The sequence below is a fragment of the Equus przewalskii genome, chromosome 18 (assembly GCF_037783145.1).
Source record: "Equus przewalskii isolate Varuska chromosome 18, EquPr2, whole genome shotgun sequence".
NCBI classification, from domain to species: Eukaryota; Metazoa; Chordata; class Mammalia; order Perissodactyla; family Equidae; genus Equus; species Equus przewalskii.
The window spans coordinates 23,486,604-23,504,768 of record NC_091848.1 but is presented as its reverse complement, the minus strand read 5'-3'; the positions used below and the strand labels follow the sequence as shown (position 1 = coordinate 23,504,768).

Sequence of the window (18,165 nt, the reverse complement as noted above, 5' to 3'; positions counted from 1 at the left end):
GTGAGATCGACTGGAAGGGAACTTTCTGAGGAGATGTTCTATCTCTTGATTCAATGGTGTTACATGTGTATATATTTGTAAAAATGAATCGAACTATACTTTTGAAATCTGTACATTCTATTGATGTAAATTATATCTGAATTGAAAAATGAAAAACAAAAATAAATGATAAATCTATCGTGATATAGAAAAGTTTCTAATATGTATTTTGGTTTTATTTTTTCTTTAGTTGAAAATAATTTCATACTCAGAAAAATTCAAAGAATAAGAATAGTACAGGGGGCCGGCCCCATGGCCGAGTGTTTGAGTTTGTGCTCTCCGCTTCGGCGGCCCAGGGTTTCATCGGTTCGAACCCTGGGTGCGGACGTGGCACCGCTCATCAAGCCATGCTGAGGCGGCATCCCACATGCCACAACTAGAAGGACCCACAACTAAAAATACACAACTATGTACTGGGGGGCTTTGGGGAGAAAAAGGAAAAATAAAATCTTAAAAAAAAGAGAATAGTACAAAGAACATTCCATGCCCTTTACCCAGATTCATTCACTTATTGTCAATATTTTACCTTCATTTGCTTCTCTCTATACATTATCATACACCTCTATAGATGTATGCAATTCTTCCTCTCTATTATATATTATAATATGTATATTTATCTCTCTATATAGTATATATATGTTACATATGTATAATATGTATTATGTATATATAGTATATGTTACATATATATAATATGTATTACATCTATATATATATAGAAAGAGATAAATATACACATAGAAATACATGTATTCTACGTATACATAATAGATGTGTGTGCGTACGTACAGGATCCAGTCTAGGATCAGATAGTGCATTTAGTTGTCATATCTCTTTAGTCTCTAATCTAAAACATTTCCACAGCCTTTCTTTGTCTTTTATGACATTAGTATTTTTGAATAATATAGTCCCTTAAAAAAAAACAACACCTCATTTGGGGCTTGTATGATGGTTTCTTAGGGTTCAATTTGGGTTATGCATTCCCAACTGGAATATACTTAAGTGATGTCATTTCCTTCTCAGGGTGTCACATGTGGAGACACACCATGTTCATCTGCCCCTCATTGGTGATGTTAATTGTGGTCCTCTGATCAAGGCATTGTCCAATTTCTCAAATGTATTATAATGTTTTCCCTTGCAGGGAAATCTTTGGAGAGACACTTAAAGACCATACAAATATCCTGCTCCTCAAAAATGTCTCTTTGTATTTAATATCCATTGATAATTCTTGCCTGGAACAACCTTTATTGTGTTGGTTGCAAAATAATGATTTTCCAACTCCAACATTCTCTCAGCATTTGCTAAACAGAAGTTGGTATTCTACTATAAACTAGAATGTTCTTCTCTCCTATTTATTTATTTGTCTGTTATTATTTTTTCAATGGTTTATAATTCATTACTGTTCTTAATTATTTTGATGCCCAAATTGTCCCAGATTTGGCCAGTTGGAGCCCCTTTAAGCCGGCTCCTATGTCCCTGTGACTTTTTTTTTTTTCAGTGCTTCCTTACTTTCTGGCCTAATATGATGTTTCAGGCTCATCTCATACGTACCCTAATCCAGCCCTGTAGGTAGCTATTTCTCTGAGGAGCCCTGATTCCTTTGGGTGGTGAATTAGACCAGGATCTGGATGCTAGGTGTGCTGTTCCCACTTAGGCGTCTTTACCTCTAGCCCCTTTCAGCAAAGTCTGTGTATATATCTATATATACACATCTACATGCACACTGGTAATTATATATGCACACCTTATGTACACATATATACATACATAGACGTATGTGTATACTATATATGAACATATGTTTTTATTCTAGAAATCATAGAGTTCACACTGATACCTTAAATTTTAGGCCATAAAAGATACATTTTTTTAGGCCATCTAAGATAGGATTTTTTTTGTTTTGTTTTTTTTTTTTGAGGAAGATTAGCCCTGAGCTAACATCTGCTGGCAATCCTCCTCTTTTTGTTGAGGAAGACTGGCCCTGGGCTAACATTCATGCCCATCTTCCTCCACTTTATATGTGGGACCCCTACCACAACATGGTTTGCCAAGTGGTGCCTTGTCCACACCCGGGATCCGAACTGGTGGACCCCAGGCCGCCGAAGCGGAACGTGCGAATTTAACCGCTGCACCACTGGGCCGGCCCCTAAGATAATATTTTTAAGTGGGGATAAAAGCAAGGGGGAATAGTAAATACAGTGTTTTCCCACTGGAATAAAATAGGAGGGGAATATATGTGATTGTATGTGCCTGGATCACCTCAGGAGGGATATATAAGATATGCCAGAAACTGGTTGGAGTGCTTGCCTCCTGGCTAGAACTGGAGCCTGGAGGTAGTGGTGAGAGGAAGACTATTTTTCTATTTAGAAAGACTCTTTTTCTGTTTGAATTTATTATCACCTACATATATTATGTGTTCAAAAGAAACCAAAAACCCCACTTTAATGGAAATTGCTCTGAGAAAATATTTAACCCATCTCAGTAGAACCTGATCATCTCAGACAAGGGATTTTTCTATTTCCTTTTTCACTGTTACTTTCCCTCTTTTGGTTCCATTTTATATTAATAGATTTCTTAAAATACTTTCTCCCAAAACTTTGGGTATTAACCAGACTCAAAATGAATTTCCCATTCTATTTTAAATACTTGTTTTAAAATATTTGCATGTTTAAGGGAAATGTGAACCGGGTGTTTCGTATTCTGTTTTCCTGACTTGATTAACAATTAATATTGGGGAAGAGATGTTGACTTCCAGGAAGTTAATCATCTTGCCTTAAACCTTATAAGCTTTCTTCCCTTTCAGAGAGGAAGACTAGTCAGTTGCTTCTTGTTATCAAAAAGGTTTGGAGTTTGAACTGAGCATTTGGCCCAACGTCGTACATATTCCCCTGGTTGTGTATAAAACACATCTCTCCAGGTGAGAATATGTATGCGGATACACATGGGATTTATGCCCTGCTTTCGCGTGGTGCATTTTTACTAAGGAGAGAATGAATGTCTACTTTGTCTTGATACTATGTCTTTAGTTGCTGCTATTTGTGGTAGTGTATGTTGACTCCTTACTCATCATACTTTTCATTTTAAACTTAAAATCAGCTTGTTGAAAAGCTGTCAGTCATCCAACCTATGGGCAAATTTAGTAGGGCATTTCGTAAGGCAAAAACTTTATCCTGTAAGCTACTGTTTCACCTTACGAAGAAGACCGCACTCCCCTCGTAGCTCTGACGTGCCACAGAATTCAGCGTGCGAAGTTACCAAGCTTCAAACTTCAAAATATATTTTGCCTTTTAAATGACAGTTCAAACTGTTGGTTTGTCTCCTTGAATTTGTTTTAAAAACGTGGTTGTGATATTAGTACTTTACTCTGTAGCTCCCTGTCTTCTCATTATATCTCCCTGCTCATTTCTAATTAGATAATAGTTCTATTTTCATGGTTTCAGGGGAAAAGCAGTTTATTCTGCATGACTCATAAGAATGTGGTGGAGTGGGGACAGCCCTGTGGCCGAGTGGTTAAGTTTGGGCGCTCTGCTGTGGCGGCCCAGGGTTTCCCCGGTTCGGATCCTGGGCGTGGACATGGCACCGCTCGTCAGGCCACGTTGAGGCAGCGTCCCACATGCCACAACTAGGAGGACCTGAAGCTAGGATATACAACTATGTACGGGGGGGATTTGGGGAGATAAAGCAGAGGAAAAAAAAAAGATTAGCAACAGTTCTTAGCTCAGGTGCCAATCTTTAAAAAAAAAAGGGAAAAAAAAAGAATGAGGTAGACCAAGGACGTTATTGTAGTGGAGTCACTTAGCCTTGCCGTAGCTTTCCCCAAGGAGAGGGGTACATTGATATAGCAAAGAGTTTCTGAGTGCCTCTTGCTGGTACTTATCTATTCTGGAACAGCTGTCTTCAGAGCTGCCTCACAAAATTGTTAGGTGAAGTGGCTAAGGCAGTGGGGCAAAAATCCCTAAAGAGGCTATGCAAATTAAGTTCTTAAAATGCAATCTGTGACAAATATAGGAAATGCTTCTTTCATCATTAAAAGATCATATATCACCTTGAAAGAACAGCTTTAAGCAACTAGAGATAAGAACATAAATGTATACTGAAAAGGAAAAAAATATGACATTGTTAATCTATAGCAGCTGTTCTAAGAATGTGCATGTCGGACATGGTGTGGTAGAGTCAGCGCTGCCACAGGAGGGAATGAGAACGAGGCTTGGAAGGAAGAAGTTTATTATACTCACGGGTCCCAGGTTGGGTGGGGGCCCAGGGGAAGCATGAGGTTTTGGCCCAGAGGCAGGAGCAGGAGGATAAAAGCCTGGGCCAGAGCCTTTGTTGAGGTTTCCACAGGAAAAGTGAACCAGGGCAGGGTAAAAAGTTTAGGCTTGGCTAATTTGAATAATTCCACTGGCTTTGGGTGTGTGGGGGTTGTCGTTAGTTGCCTGGTAACTGACCCTGGGATGATTTAGCACAGAATCAAGGCTGGCTTGCTGTGTGAGAGTGAGATCAGAATGGAGTGGAGGAATATGGGTTTGACGCTGGATGGTTTGCATATCAAACAAGTGCTCCCTTTTTTTTTTTTAAATCCCTAAATCCTTTCTTTGTCTCTAGCCCTGGGAGGAACAGTCTCTCCCCAGTCGGTGAGGCCACAAATGCCAGCAAGGAGGAATATAGAAAATAAGAAAATATAGTTAATATAATTGGCCCCATCATGAAAGGATGCCCAATAGACAAATCCAGAATTTGTGAAAACACAGAACGACTATTTTAAGGCCAGGTTTACATGTTCAGAGTGTCCTGTGAGTTTGATGAGCAAAATCATTGTGCTTTTCCCTTTCTTATGTAGAATTTTAAAACTTTTTTCTTTTTCCTCTTGACGCTGTAAAGATTAAAAGAGGAAAAAAATTTTATGGTGGAGCTGCCTCTCCTTCATTTTTTAATTTACATGCAGTAAAATTCACTCTTTTGGTGTACAGGTGTATGAGTTTTGACAAATGCATGGTGTTATTTAAGCACCACTACAGTGAAGATACAGAATAGTTCCATCACCCCCTAAAATTTCCTCATGCTGCCCTTTTTTTTTTGAGGAAGATCAGCCCTGAGCTAACTACTGCCAATCCTCCTCTTTTTGCTGAGGAAGCCTGGCCCTGAGCTAACATCCGTGCCCATCTTCCTCTACTTTATATATGGGACGCCTACCACAGCATGACGTGCCAAGTGGTGCCATGTCCACATCCGGGCTCCCAACCAGCGAACCCCTGGCCGCCGAAATGGAACGTGCAAACTTAACTGCTGCGCCACTGGGCCAGCCCCTCATGCTGCTCCTTTGTAGTCAACCTCTCTCCCCAGCCCTAACCCCTGGCATCCCTATAGTTTTGCCATTTCCAGAGAGTCGTATAAGTGGAATCATAAACTAAATAGCCTTTTGAGTCTGCCTTCTGTCACTTAGCATAAAACATTTGGATTTCATCCATGTTGTTGTGTGTGTCAATCGTTCTTTCTTTTTATTGCTGAATATTATTCCACGTTACAGATGTACCAGAGTGTATTTATCCATTCATCAGCGAAGGACATCTGAGTTTTCTAGTTTTTAGTGATTAAAAATAAATCTGCTATAAACATTCACATACGTTCTTATAAACAGTCGCATAGTTTTCTTGTGGGCCATATGGTAAGTACGTGTTTAACTTTATGAGAGACTGCCAAACGGTTTTGCAGAGTGGCTCTGTTACTTTGCATTCCCACCAGCAATGTATGAGAGTTCCAGCTGCTTCCATATTCTTGGCTCTCTTGGAATGGTCAGTGTTTTCTTTTTTAGCCATTCTTGTATGTATGTTGTGGTATCTCACTATGTTTTTAACTTGCAGTTCACTACTAACTAATGAGAATGAACCTCTTTTCATGTCCTTATTTTCCATCTGTATATCTTCTTTGGTGAAGCATCTGTTCAAATCTTTGTCCATTTTTAGTAGTATTATTTGTTTTCTTATTGTCGAGATTTCGGTTTTTGTTTTTGTTTTTTTTTTTGGAGGAAGATTAGCCCTGAGCTAACATTTGCTGCCAATCCTCCTGGTTTTGCTGAGGAAGAGTGGCCCTGAGCTAACACCCATGCCCGTCTTCCTCTACTTTATATGTGGGATGCGTGCCACAGCATGGCTTGACAAGCGATGTGTAGGTCCACACCAGGGATCCGAACAGTCGAACCCCGGGCCACTGCAGCAGAATGTGCAAATTTAACCGCCGAGCCACTGGGCTGGCCCCTTATTGTTGAGATTTGAGAGTTCTTTATATATTCTGGATATGAGTCCATTGCCAGATACGTAATTTGTAAATATTTTCTCCTAGTTTGCAGGTTGTCTCTTCATTCTCCTAACTGTCTTTTGCAGAGCAAATGTTTTACATTTGGGTGAAATCTAGTTTTTCAGTTTTTCTTTTACAAGTTATGCTTTTGGTGTTGTATGTCAAAATTCTTTGCCTAACCCAAAAACTTTTCTCCTAAGATTTTTCTCTTATATTTTCTTCTCTAAGTTTTATGTTTTATATTTAGATCTGGGATCCATTTTGAGTTAATTTTGAGATAAATGTGAGGTCAAGTTTCCTTTTTTTGCATGTGGATCCCCAGTTGTTTCAGCACCATTTGTTGAAAATGGAATGATTTCTGCATTGAATTGACTTTACACCTTTGTCAAAAGTCAGATTAGCATTTGCCAGGGTTCGGGTGAAAGGTACATGGGAGCTCTCTGTACTATCTTTGTGATTTCCTGTGTATCTATAATTACTTCAAAATAAAAAGTTAAAGAAATCAGTTGACCATATTTGTGTGAGTCTATTTCAGGACTCTCCATTCTGTTCCATTGATCTATTTGTCTATCCTTTGTTATTACCACTCTTTTGATTCCTGTAGCTTATAATAAGTCTTAATCAGGTAGTGTGAGTCGTCCGACTTTATTCTTTTTCAAAATTATTTTATCTATTATATGTACTTAGCATTTCCATTTGAATTTTTGAATCAGCTTGTCAGTTTCTATAAAAACTCTGCTCGGATTTTGATTAGGATTACTTCGAATCTACAAATCAATGCTTAACAGTATTGAGTCTTCTATCTTCCTTTTATTTCTGATGTTCACTTTTAGCTTTCAGTGTAAAATTTCTCTAGATCCCCTAAAGCCAATGATGAGCAAGCAGAGTCCGGATAAGAGTGGGAGCACACACCTCCATCTCCTGTTCAGTTAAGTCGAACAGAAGACATGCAGCCTGGCAGGAGAGGTTGCACAGCTCCAGGCTGTGGGGCAGACTTACTTCTGCCTAACACAAAGTTGCACATCGGTATTTTTTTAAAAAAAGATGAAAATGTTACCGTAGCAACTAATGTTCTGAGAAGCAAAATATATTTTTAACTTGATAATTTCTTATCCGTCCTATATAATTTCTAATTTTAGAAAGACTAAAAATCTTTTTGAAACTCCCAAGAGTGGTTTAAAATTTTTAGGAGAGAAAGGCATAGTTGGATTCAGGGTTTTTTTCTTTCTCTCATGTTATGAAAATAATTTTTAAAATTCCCAAACTCCTTTTCAGAAGGGAAGGAGAAAAGCCTGGGGCCTGACGAGGTTAATGTAGTGATAGGTAGTAATCAAATCCCGCTAGACCTAAGTTCTTTGAAGACAGGGCCTGTCCTGCTTACCATTTTATTTCTCAGAGCCAGGCGTTCATTAGAAGTTCAGTACATATTTGCTGAATGAGTAAATCAATTTTCTTTTCACCTATAGACTATGAGCCCTAACTTAGATGTTTTTCATTCCAAAGTGGGCTTGTCGCTTGACTAGTACTATATAATAATAGAATAAAACCTATATTCTTATGTCCTCTGACCAAGAATCAATTTTCAAAATCATCCAAGGAGTGAAGAAATACAAGGTCATTAGTTAAAAGCTTTAAGGAGGGGGCTGGCCCCGTGGCTGAGTGGTTAAGTTTGTACTCTCCGCTTCAGTGGCCCAGGGTTTCGCCGGTTTGAATCCTGGGCGCTGTGCTGGGCACGAACATGGCACCACTCGTCAGGCCACACTGAGGCGGCATCCCACATGCCACAACTAGAAGGACCCACAACTAAAAATATACAACTCTGTACAGGGGGGCTTTGGGGAGAAAAAGCAAATAAATAAAATCTTTTAAAAAAAAAAAGCTTCAAGGGGAATGGGTTTGAGAGAGAGGAGTGAGGAGTCCTTGCTCCTGGTTAGAGGTGAGTAGGGGGTGTGACGTTGTCCCTGGGACAGACAGCCAGGACCACGCCCTGGTAGGGCCACTGCAGAGGAGTGGAAAGGCGCAATTTGGAATGTGTCATCTCCTTCTAGATGGGTGAGTGTTCATTCATCAGCATGGGTGTGTTCACCTGCAGGAATGTTTGTTATAAAAACCTACTCCCTATTACCTGCAAATCTCCTCCATGCAGATAGTGTGGGGGCGCATCAACATTCTTCGTGGGAGGTCCATCAGTGTAGGGAATCTTTTCAATACATACTCCTCAGTGGGTCTGCATATTCTAATTTTATTTTTGTATTCACCAGCCCACCCTTTACTGGGCTCCTCATCACAGATTTCTAGGTCTCAGTGCAACACTTGATTTTGGTGGCTAAAGAGTATACCTTAGCCTGGGAACTTTTGACAAAAAATCACCTCAAGTAGGCGCTGACTTCCAGGTGGCTTAGAACTGAGCTCCCTGACTCAAGTCACCTTTGTCACAGGCTGTTCAACACTTCCTCAAGGTGGGGAAATTGAAAGGGCTTAAAGGTTTCTCTGCTGAATGGAGTAACCATTTGGGGTATAAATGCCGGATCAGGCAAAGCTGGAGTCCTGTTTAAATGACAGTGGAATGCAGATGAGCTACTGCTCCCTTACCTGTTTTTCTCTCTTATAGATCATTATGTTGAACTCTGTGTCTGACCTTCATGGCTACATTGAGAGAAGCCAGCTGACAGAGGACTTAGGGGGAACCTTGGAATATCGCCACAGTCAGTGGATGAATCATCGAACCGTCAGTACCAACTTTTGTGCCCTTTTCAATGGCTCTTGTTTTCCAGTAGACAGGGGAGTTAAAAGATCAACTATTGAGTGGTCATTTCCGTGACTGCCTACCATCAGGAAGGTTGGGTTTTCTAAGCCATAGTCTGGGGAGTAATAGGGTGGGAGGTAAAGCATGGAGTGCCTCCTGCTGACTACCTTCCCCTCACCTCATCTTCTGGCACGGGTGCTTTGGGAGACTTGACTTAGAGTGCCCCTGGGCAATTTTTAGGGTACCAACACCCCGCTATACCTCAGAGAAATAAATTCACTTGATCTGGGGTGGGTCTCAGACAGTAGTGTTTCACAAAATTCCCCAGATGACTCTAATGTACAGACACCAAGTCAGAAGATGCTGCATTTAAATATTGTGGCCATTACTTGCTGTCTGACCTTGGATGAGGAACTAAACCTCTCTGAGCTTGTTCCCTCTCCTGTTAAAATGGGACTGACCCAGTTGTTCTCAGCTGGGGACAGTTTTACTCGCCAGAGGACATTTGTAAATGTCTCTTGGACAGACATTTTTTGTAGTCATAATGTGAAGGGAGGAGTATTAGTGGCATCCAGTGGGTAGAAGCCAGGGATGCTGCTGAACATCTTATAAGGCACAAGACAGCCCCTACAACAAACAACTATCTGGCCCAAAATGTCAATAGTGCCAGTGATGAGAAACCTTGGACTAACAAAAGGTACCTAGAAGTTTTGATGTGGGGAATAAGTGATATAATGTCTGTAAAAGCACCTGATATATAGTATTCTGCTTTTTCCTCCTTACTCATATTCGTGGTTATTATGCTAAACTAGAAGGGTCAGTAATATGGAGGAAAAAGTGAGATTGAAACTCATCAAATAGTAAGCGTTTCTCTGTAAAGTTGTCATTCCCCTTTCCCTGCTCTCCTAGCCCCTATGCCCTTGAAAAGATTGGGTTTTCTGAGCAAGATCAGGAGCCTTCTTCACCACCCTGATGACAACTTGTGGTTGTCCCTTGTGGAGCACCCCTCTCTGTATCTGGTCACCTTGGAAACGTGTTGGCCAACATTTACCACTGAACCCCTGAGCTACATTTAATTAGGTAGGAGAATTCACCCTGTTTTAGAGTGTAATTTTTATGATTATTTTTTTAAAAGAAAATTTAGGAATTAAAAAAATAGATTTCTAGCAACACAATGCATTTATTTCAAACCTGCAGATTCTAATTCCTCCCTCACTTCTTTATACGCCATGTAGTTCCAAGGAAGGAACATCCCTTCCCAAAACCTAGAGGAAGGCCCATGACTTGAGCAAGAACCCTTTAACCTTCTTATCAGTTTGACCACAATAATGGTGATTCCGAGAGAATATTAGGAAGAAAAAAAGGAATGGTGAAGTTCTTCACAAACTTATAATTCTAAATAAGCCTAAATATAAAAGAGATGGAGGGAAGCTGATGCAGAATGTCATACATGAGTGTGATGAGGGTTGTCCCAGGTGGCAGTTTCATTAGATCATATAAGATGTGGAACCTGAGTGCCTCTAGGTTTTATTTCTTCACTTGCTAGATTTTCATTACATTACTTTAATAATCAAAAAAATGTATTATCCCTTCAGCCTTAATGGGCTAGTGAGCTCTCCCCTTTGATCTGATTTTTCTACCAATCCTTTATTTCATTATATTGGTCATGTTTTTCAAGTTGCTTCAGACCTTTTTGAAATAACACAAATTTGCAACAGATAAAAAAACAATGCATCTTGGCATCAAAGATCTTAGTTTTCTAAGATCTTACAGAGGTAAACAAGACTGAATTTGTGAAGACTGATTATTTTAAAGACATGGCATGAACAGACACGCACACACATCCTCCCAGGCCTCGTGTGTATTGGTGGTTTCTGTTTGTGTATTGTTAAACATAGCGAACTTTGAAAAATACCATTTATTGAAACATGGGAGGTATTCTTTACATGCCGGTTGTGTGTTTTATATATATATTTTATACACACATATATAATTAGAAATATAATAATATAATATATATACACATATACATATTATTTTATATCTTATGAATACATAGATGCCCCCCTTTTTTGGTAACAGTGTGCTTTCAGGGTGTCAGATCTTTGAGACTCGTAAAAGGTTAGAACTGAAAAGAACCTCAAAGATCATTTATTTCAATCACCTTATTTTACAGATAAGGAAACTGACCTTCAGAGTAAAGAGGTGACTTATCTAAGGTCATATGATCAAGTAGTGGCAGAACCAAGACTAAAGCCAAGCTCTTTTCATCATCCTATCAGGGTCAGGTCCTCTGTGCCATTTCCAAGGTGATTATTCTCTAGTCAGACATAGAGAATCAAGTTAAATTGTTCATAGGATCCTCCACAGGAAACCTCTTGCTTTCCTCTGTTTCTGGGATGACATCTGCAGGCCTCACAGCTGATTCTCTTAGCTATTACTATTATTGCTGTTATTATTACACTTGTAAGATACTCTGCTGTGCCCAAGATCTGTTCACATTTGTTATTCCTTCGATCCTCAAAAAAACCCTGCAAAAACAGAGCAAGCATTATTCCTTTGTTTCAAACGAAGACACTGGGACTCAAAGGCAAAACATGGCTCACCCAAGATCACACAGTTAGAGAGGATCAGAATCTGGACTCTAATTCAAATCTCCAACTCTCAAGGCCAAGGTCTTTTGTTGATCTAGGTTGAAATCTAGTTTTGTTAAATCTGGTTTTGACTGACAAGAGGTGGTGTAGCTTTGTGCTTAAGAGTGCCAGTCCTAGAGCCAAATTACCTAGGTTCAATTCCAGTTCAGGCACTTATTTTGTGTATGACTTTGGGGTAATTACTTAACATCGATATGCCTCAGCTTCCTCATCTATAGATGTGGGTTGGTGATAAGAATAATGCTTAATTGAGATGCATTACAAGAGATGGTGCATATAAAGCAAAATACTTAATAATCTCATATTTTCCTATTAAAATTCCCCAGATAAATTGGATTTTTTATATGTTATTCATCATAAGCTATTATTGAATGCAGTTGAAAGAGTATTTTATACAGATGTTAGATTATGTGAAAGTAATTACATTTTAATGTACTTGAAAGAAAGATTTTCATACCAGTTAGTCTTTGTCTGACTTTCCAGGCCAAAAGTACTATGATGTTCAAGGTTGTGGCTGTATAAATACTTGTGCTGATAGGGGAGATTCCACCTACAGCAATACTTCAAGTACGAAAATGGTTGACGGAGAGAAAACTTTGGGTTCAGGCAATATGAGGGGATGTGCCATGATCCAGAAGCCTTATCATTTCAACCTCAGCCTTGGCCTCTGGCATAGGGAGGGCCATCTCAGATCTGGCACATCCTATATCATGTGGGTTTGGGGTTACAGAAATATTTTTGGATGATATAGGAACAGAAGTAACTTTTTCCTAAATGAAAATTAGGTTGGGTCTCTTTGTTCCTACCATTCACCCAGTCAGCAGCGGTTTATGGGCCACCTACTGTGTGACAGGCACAAGACCATGCCCCGGGGGAACAGAGATAAATGTGGCATTGTGTTTGCCCTTCAGGGGCAAAATTATCTAAGAAGCAGAGGGAATTGGGTGTGGCAATGCCAGTCGGCTGAGTGGAATGATTTGTGGGACTCTGAGAAGCCACTCATCTTCAACTAACTCTTCTGATGGTCAGTGTTACTTTTCCAAGGTTAGGCAATGTATTTCTTAAAGCACTGTGCTAAAATGCGGGTATCTCACCTGCAAAGTCAATCACCCACTAGCAGATAGTCATTTAATGGCAAAGTAGAGTCCTTAGTGGAAGGGACACAGGACAAATACATTTTTATAAAGGAGAAGTGAGAGGAAGAGGTTGCCAACCCCTACCCACATGTTACAGAAGTGACTCTCCTGAAGGTCGTTAGTGACCTAATCGCTACATCCATCTTTTCCCTTGATGTCGTATCCTCTCAGAAGCATTTGACAAGCCTGTCAGAGGGTCAGGCAGCCAGGCTGTGTGTGAGAGGGGAGGGGCCAGGATACAGGGCAGCGCAGGGGCTAGAAGAGGAGGAAAGGTTTATTAGAGGGAAGGGTGGCTGGTCCTGCCCTTTTCAGCATATCACCTAGTGGAAATCCTGAGTCAGATTTAATGTTAAGTATTCTTGGGGTAATGAACAGAGCCCTGAACTATAAGCACCTGACTTTGGTTGAATCCTTCCTTCTTTACGGCCCAAGTTGTATGATCTTGGGCAATTCACTTGACTTGTTGGAGCTTCTATTCCTTCTTTTATAAAATAGAGATAAAATACTTCCCACTCCAGATTATTGAGATGATAGACAAGCGTATAGCACAGAGTACAATGTGTGGTCCATTGCGGGTGCTGAGGAAGAGGTAGTTGGTTCTCCTGTCCTGTTGAGAGAGCATATTGGTGAATGTTTATCTCTTCACATTGTTATGATTGTCTGACCTTCCAGGCCATTGAAAACTTTGCCTTGACATTGAAGACCACTGCCCAGATGCTCCAGACCTTTGGGGACTGCCTGGCCACGACAGAGCTGCCCAGAGATGTGCCATCCACTGAAGTCCTTCTCATGTCCCACACCAGGCAGCGGGACAGGCTGCAGGTGAGTGACCTCTCAGAGGCCAACCTCTGTGCCAGCAGATGGTCAGCCTCCTGGAGAGTCTGGGAGCAGAATTAAAAATTAAGCCCTCTTTTTCCCTCTTCTCCAGTGACTTGGCAGCCAGTGATAAATCTTCAACCTTCTGGATAGGCAGTATGTGAAGAGAAAAATCTCTTAAAGACTGAGTGATGTGTGTAAAAGGATTGCAAATGAGACATGTGAGAAGCAGGGAGTTTCCCGCCAAAGGGAAACTTGCTCCAGCTCCATGCTTGTGAGATGAGGTGTGTGAGCATCCTTTCTGGGGCTCCTGTGACCTGCTCAGGACAGAGCAAGATATAGTGGGCTGAAATTGCAGTGGGGGGATGTGGGGGCGAGGATGGGAGTCGGCTTTTGAAACATAAGCTTTCCTGCCACTGTTGTGAAGTTTTGAGGCAGACTAATAAGCTGACTTATTGCTTCACTTTCTCAGGGATGTGTCTTTTTATTTGGGGACTAATTTGGCAAAGGGAACTGTGAAAGGTGCTCTGAACTGGGTTTAAGGAGACGCACCTATTAAATGATTCATAAAAGCACGTAAGAACCCGCTGAGAAGGGAGCTTGACAGGTTCTTTCAGGTCGTGCAGTAGGGGAAGTCTTCCTGGGAATTATGGGATGGATGTCAGCCCCTTTCTGCCTTCAGAAGCACAAACAGACCCAATCCATTATTTCACAGCAGACCAGAACCCAGTAGGGCAGCAAACCGAGGATTAGAAAGTTGATGGATCTTAGCATTACATGTATCCTTGCTGCACTTAGCTTGAGAAAAGCTAAACTCTTTTATCTGTGACCCAAGATTTGCAAAAATGCTTTACTAGGTGGTTGATTTGTTCATTTATTCAACATTTATTGATTACCCACCACTACATGCCAGGAACACGAACAAAAAAACACGAACTCAAGGAACACGTGGTTTAGTTAGGGGGGTCTCAGAGTCTAGGGAGCACTATTAAATTCTCTCTTTAAGAAGCTTGATAGCTAGAAAAAGTTCAAAATGTATTCAGGATTACTCTGAGTAATCAAACGATCTGGTTTGAAGCTGTGAAAGTCTGAAAATAGCCTGGAAATTTTCCCTGGAAATGCCTCTGAGAAGCTTGACCTTTCTCTTTGCCAAATATGTGGGCCAAGTTCACTTCCCATGATTCCTGGAAGAGCCAGCGCGGGGTGCAGAATGCTGGGTCTGGGGTGCCCCTGCGAAGTCTGCTAGAAAAGGGTTGGTAGTCGCAGGTGACAGGTCTGTGGGGCAGTCAGTACAGGGGCGTGAGGTTGAGGATGCTGAGTGAGGCAGGAAGGTGCTGTGCACAGGGCTCCAGGCCTGGGCTCTTGAGCAAAGGTGTTCTCTGCCTTGTTCCAAGAAGGATTTGGAGAGGTTGCAGAGCAGAAGCACCGAAACGACAATGTGGTCAATCAGGGAGGTCTCTGGGGAAAAGGCAAAACATTTTGGATTTTAGACAAGGACATGTATCTGAGGGGTGAAAACCACAGGTCCTGCTGTATGTGGCGTGAGGGTTCCCGGGAAAGGCAGATGAGTGGGTGTTGCATCATTTCTACACAGGCAGAGAGTTCCTCAGCAGGAAAGAACCAGTCTCCAAGAGGAGTAAGATCATTTTCTTGTGCATGATGACCAGCTGTTCTCGGAATTAAAACGTGTAACTCTGCGTAAAGGAGGCTAAAACTTCACTCAGATTATGTAGAGCGATAATTTGTAGATCCACATAGTTTGCAGCATTGTCTGACATTTATAAGAAATAACCATATACTCTAATTATCACATCTCAGTTTGGTTAAACGCCCATATCTAAGCAGTAAGACAAGTGAAAGGAATTTGGGAGGCTCTATTTAATTAGCCTTTTAGTAAGTAAGTAAAATGCAATGTCTTACATAAACTAAATTTTTATGCTTGCATTTATATTCCACGCTGCCCTAAAACCATGGAGAAATGCCTATAATTATCTTAAGATGAAATTCTCAAAAGAGTTTAATTTGTCTAAGCATTTACCTTGATTAAGAATATTAAGTGAATTTGAGGGCCCGCCCGGTGGTGCAGCGGTTAAGTTCGCATGTTCAGCTTCTCAGCAGCCCGGGGTTCGCCAGTTCAGATCCTGGGTGCGGACATGTCACTGCTTGGCATGCCATGCTGTGGTAGGCGTCCCACATATAAAGTAGAGGAAGATGGGCACGGATGTCAGCTCAGGGCCAGCCTTCCTCAGCAAAAAGAGGAGGATTGGCAGCAGTTAGCTCGGGCTAATCTTCCTCCAAAAAAAGAATATTAAGTGAATTTGGATTAAAAATATAATTATTTTGTCTTTATTTTACCAAGTGATAGTAATATCCTTTAAAAGACAATATAGAGGGTTTCTTAAAGCCTTTTGTGATTACTAATTATTGGTCTAATGCAAATTTGATTTGTTTCTTATCTTGTAAATTAGAAGCAAAAATACCCAAATCATTAGAGTTATATTTTTTCTTTTTCTCATCCAAAAACACTTTAAAGAAAAAAGGAATACTGTTTAAAGTTTTATTGATAACTTAGTAGTTTTTGTAGTTATTTATACAAATTTTATTTTATTCTTATTAGAGTGTTTTACCTACTATAATCAAAGGTTTGACAATGGATAAGAGGCATCAACTGCAAAAGAAGCAAAAAGTTTATTTAAGGTCTCAAGACTTGCAATTTGGGAGACACACATTTGAGTAGAAACTCAAATATGCTCCAAGGAAGGCAAAGGAGACAGGGTTTATAAAGGCAAAAAAAGGGGGCCAGCCCTGTGGCTGACTGGTTAAGTTCGCATGCTCTGCTTCGGTGGCCCAGGCATTTGCCGGTTTGGATCCTGGGCGCTGACGTGGCACTGCTCATCAAGCCAAGCTGAGGTGGCGTCCCACATGCCACAACTAGAAGGACCCACAGCTGAAATATACAACTATGTACTGGGGGGATTTAGGGAGAAAAAGCAATTAAAAATAAAAGATTGGCAACAGTTGTTAGCTCAGGTGCCAATCTTAAAAAAAAAAACTTTTAAAAAAAGGCAAAAAAAGGTAAATTACGTAGGTTGTTTTGCAAGATTTGTGATTGGTGCCGGCAACACCGTTACTTCTTGGCTATACATGATTGGTTGCAAAGGCCATCTCTAAGGCAGAAAGTTCTTATCTATGAGAGTAAGCATATTTCTTGAAAGAAGGTCAGGATGACAGCAGGGAAGCACAGTCAAAGGTTGCATTCTCTCTGGGTAGAGACATGCATAAGCCCCACTTCCCTAAAATGGCCTCCCAGCTCCATTTTAGAAGCCTCGACATGTGTTACTCCATTTTGTTACGGTCATCTACCGGTTCTATAACTAATTGAATCATTTTTTTTTTTTCCATTTTGAAAGCGCCTTTTCCAAGTGAAAACCAGTATAAGATTCATCCTCAGAACAATGAGCTTTTAAATCTATTAAAATATTTGTACGTTACTGCATATGATTTATGGCGTTCTTCCATCAGGAGAGACTTTGTCTAAACAGCACAGCATTAAGAGATTTGGCTTGATTTCTTGTTTTTCTCTCTCCTGGGGATCTTTGAGAGCCCTTATTTTAGATCCACGTAAGCACCTAGTTGCCTCTACAGTCAACCAATCAAAATAGGAGAATTTTTATGGCCTCATTTGCTAATTCTGTATGGAGTTATTAGTTCTTCAAAATTATCTTCAAAAAGAATCCCTTCTCTTTTGACCACCCTGGTATTTCAAACCAGTCTGTTTACAAAGAAAAAAATCTCAGGGCATTCATAGCAGAAGAATCATATCAAAGTCTCAAGCAAACTTATGACGTTTAAGAACGCTCTTCTCTAGAAACAAATTCCTTCCCCTAGGGTCAAGCCACAGGTTGGCTCTTAGTCCATGTTTATAGTCAAAGAGTGCTCCCAATTTCAGTATTGTTATTTTCTGTCCACTTAGATTGGCAGTACTTGGGCTTCATGCTAAGACTGAAATCTTATCTTCTCTGTGGGTTCACTGCACCACGTGAGGGACAGAAAGAGGGTCCTTTACACACGCTTCTCTGGGAGAGGCTAAGATCTCCCGAGGCAAGCACACACAACTCAGCACATTCACCTCATCCCCGTGTGTGCTTTTCACACATGGACGAAGAGTTAGAGCGCACACTCAGAGCATGTGCACACAGGTACCCCAAGCTCTTCTGCAAACTGGATCCTTCTCCAAGGAGAGCTCTCATTTCCTAAGGAAAGGCAACTTGGACTGGCGACAGACCAGCTCTCAGTTTACAAGCAGTATGGTGGCACTCACCCCGCTGCCACCACGATGCTGTCTGCACAAAGGGGAAGCTCGCTGACACACCCATGAACTTATACAGACTTTCCCAGAAGCAGGTCCCTGAGTTCCTCCTCCAGCCTGAGTGCTGGCAGTGAAAGAAGGAAATACTCAAAATGACTAAGGGTATTTTCCTTC

At 40.8% G+C, this 18,165-nt stretch overlaps 2 protein-coding genes across 12 annotated transcripts in view; one reads left to right on the top strand and one right to left on the bottom strand.

Annotated features, from left to right (window-relative positions):
- The window catches only part of MCF2L2 (MCF.2 cell line derived transforming sequence-like 2), a 240,526-nt gene that overhangs the window by 89,454 nt on the left and 132,907 nt on the right, over window positions 1-18,165 (top strand). For all 8 annotated transcript variants that reach the window (XM_070583232.1, XM_070583235.1, XM_070583233.1 and 5 more), the window contains 2 exons: window positions 8,942-9,058; window positions 13,539-13,688. In XM_070583232.1, the coding sequence (XP_070439333.1) occupies window positions 8,942-9,058; window positions 13,539-13,688 (267 nt within the window). The remainder of the gene's footprint in view (window positions 1-8,941; window positions 9,059-13,538; window positions 13,689-18,165) is intronic.
- The window catches only part of B3GNT5 (UDP-GlcNAc:betaGal beta-1,3-N-acetylglucosaminyltransferase 5), a 75,648-nt gene continuing 72,026 nt past the window's right edge, over window positions 14,544-18,165 (bottom strand). For 2 of the 4 annotated variants that reach the window (XR_011529371.1, XR_011529376.1), the window contains one exon: window positions 14,544-15,140. The gene's annotated coding sequence lies outside the window, so the exon portion shown is untranslated. Of the gene's footprint in view, window positions 15,141-15,720; window positions 15,971-18,165 lie in introns of all 4 variants that reach the window. The other 2 variants (XR_011529370.1, XR_011529372.1) reach the window with 2 other exon arrangements.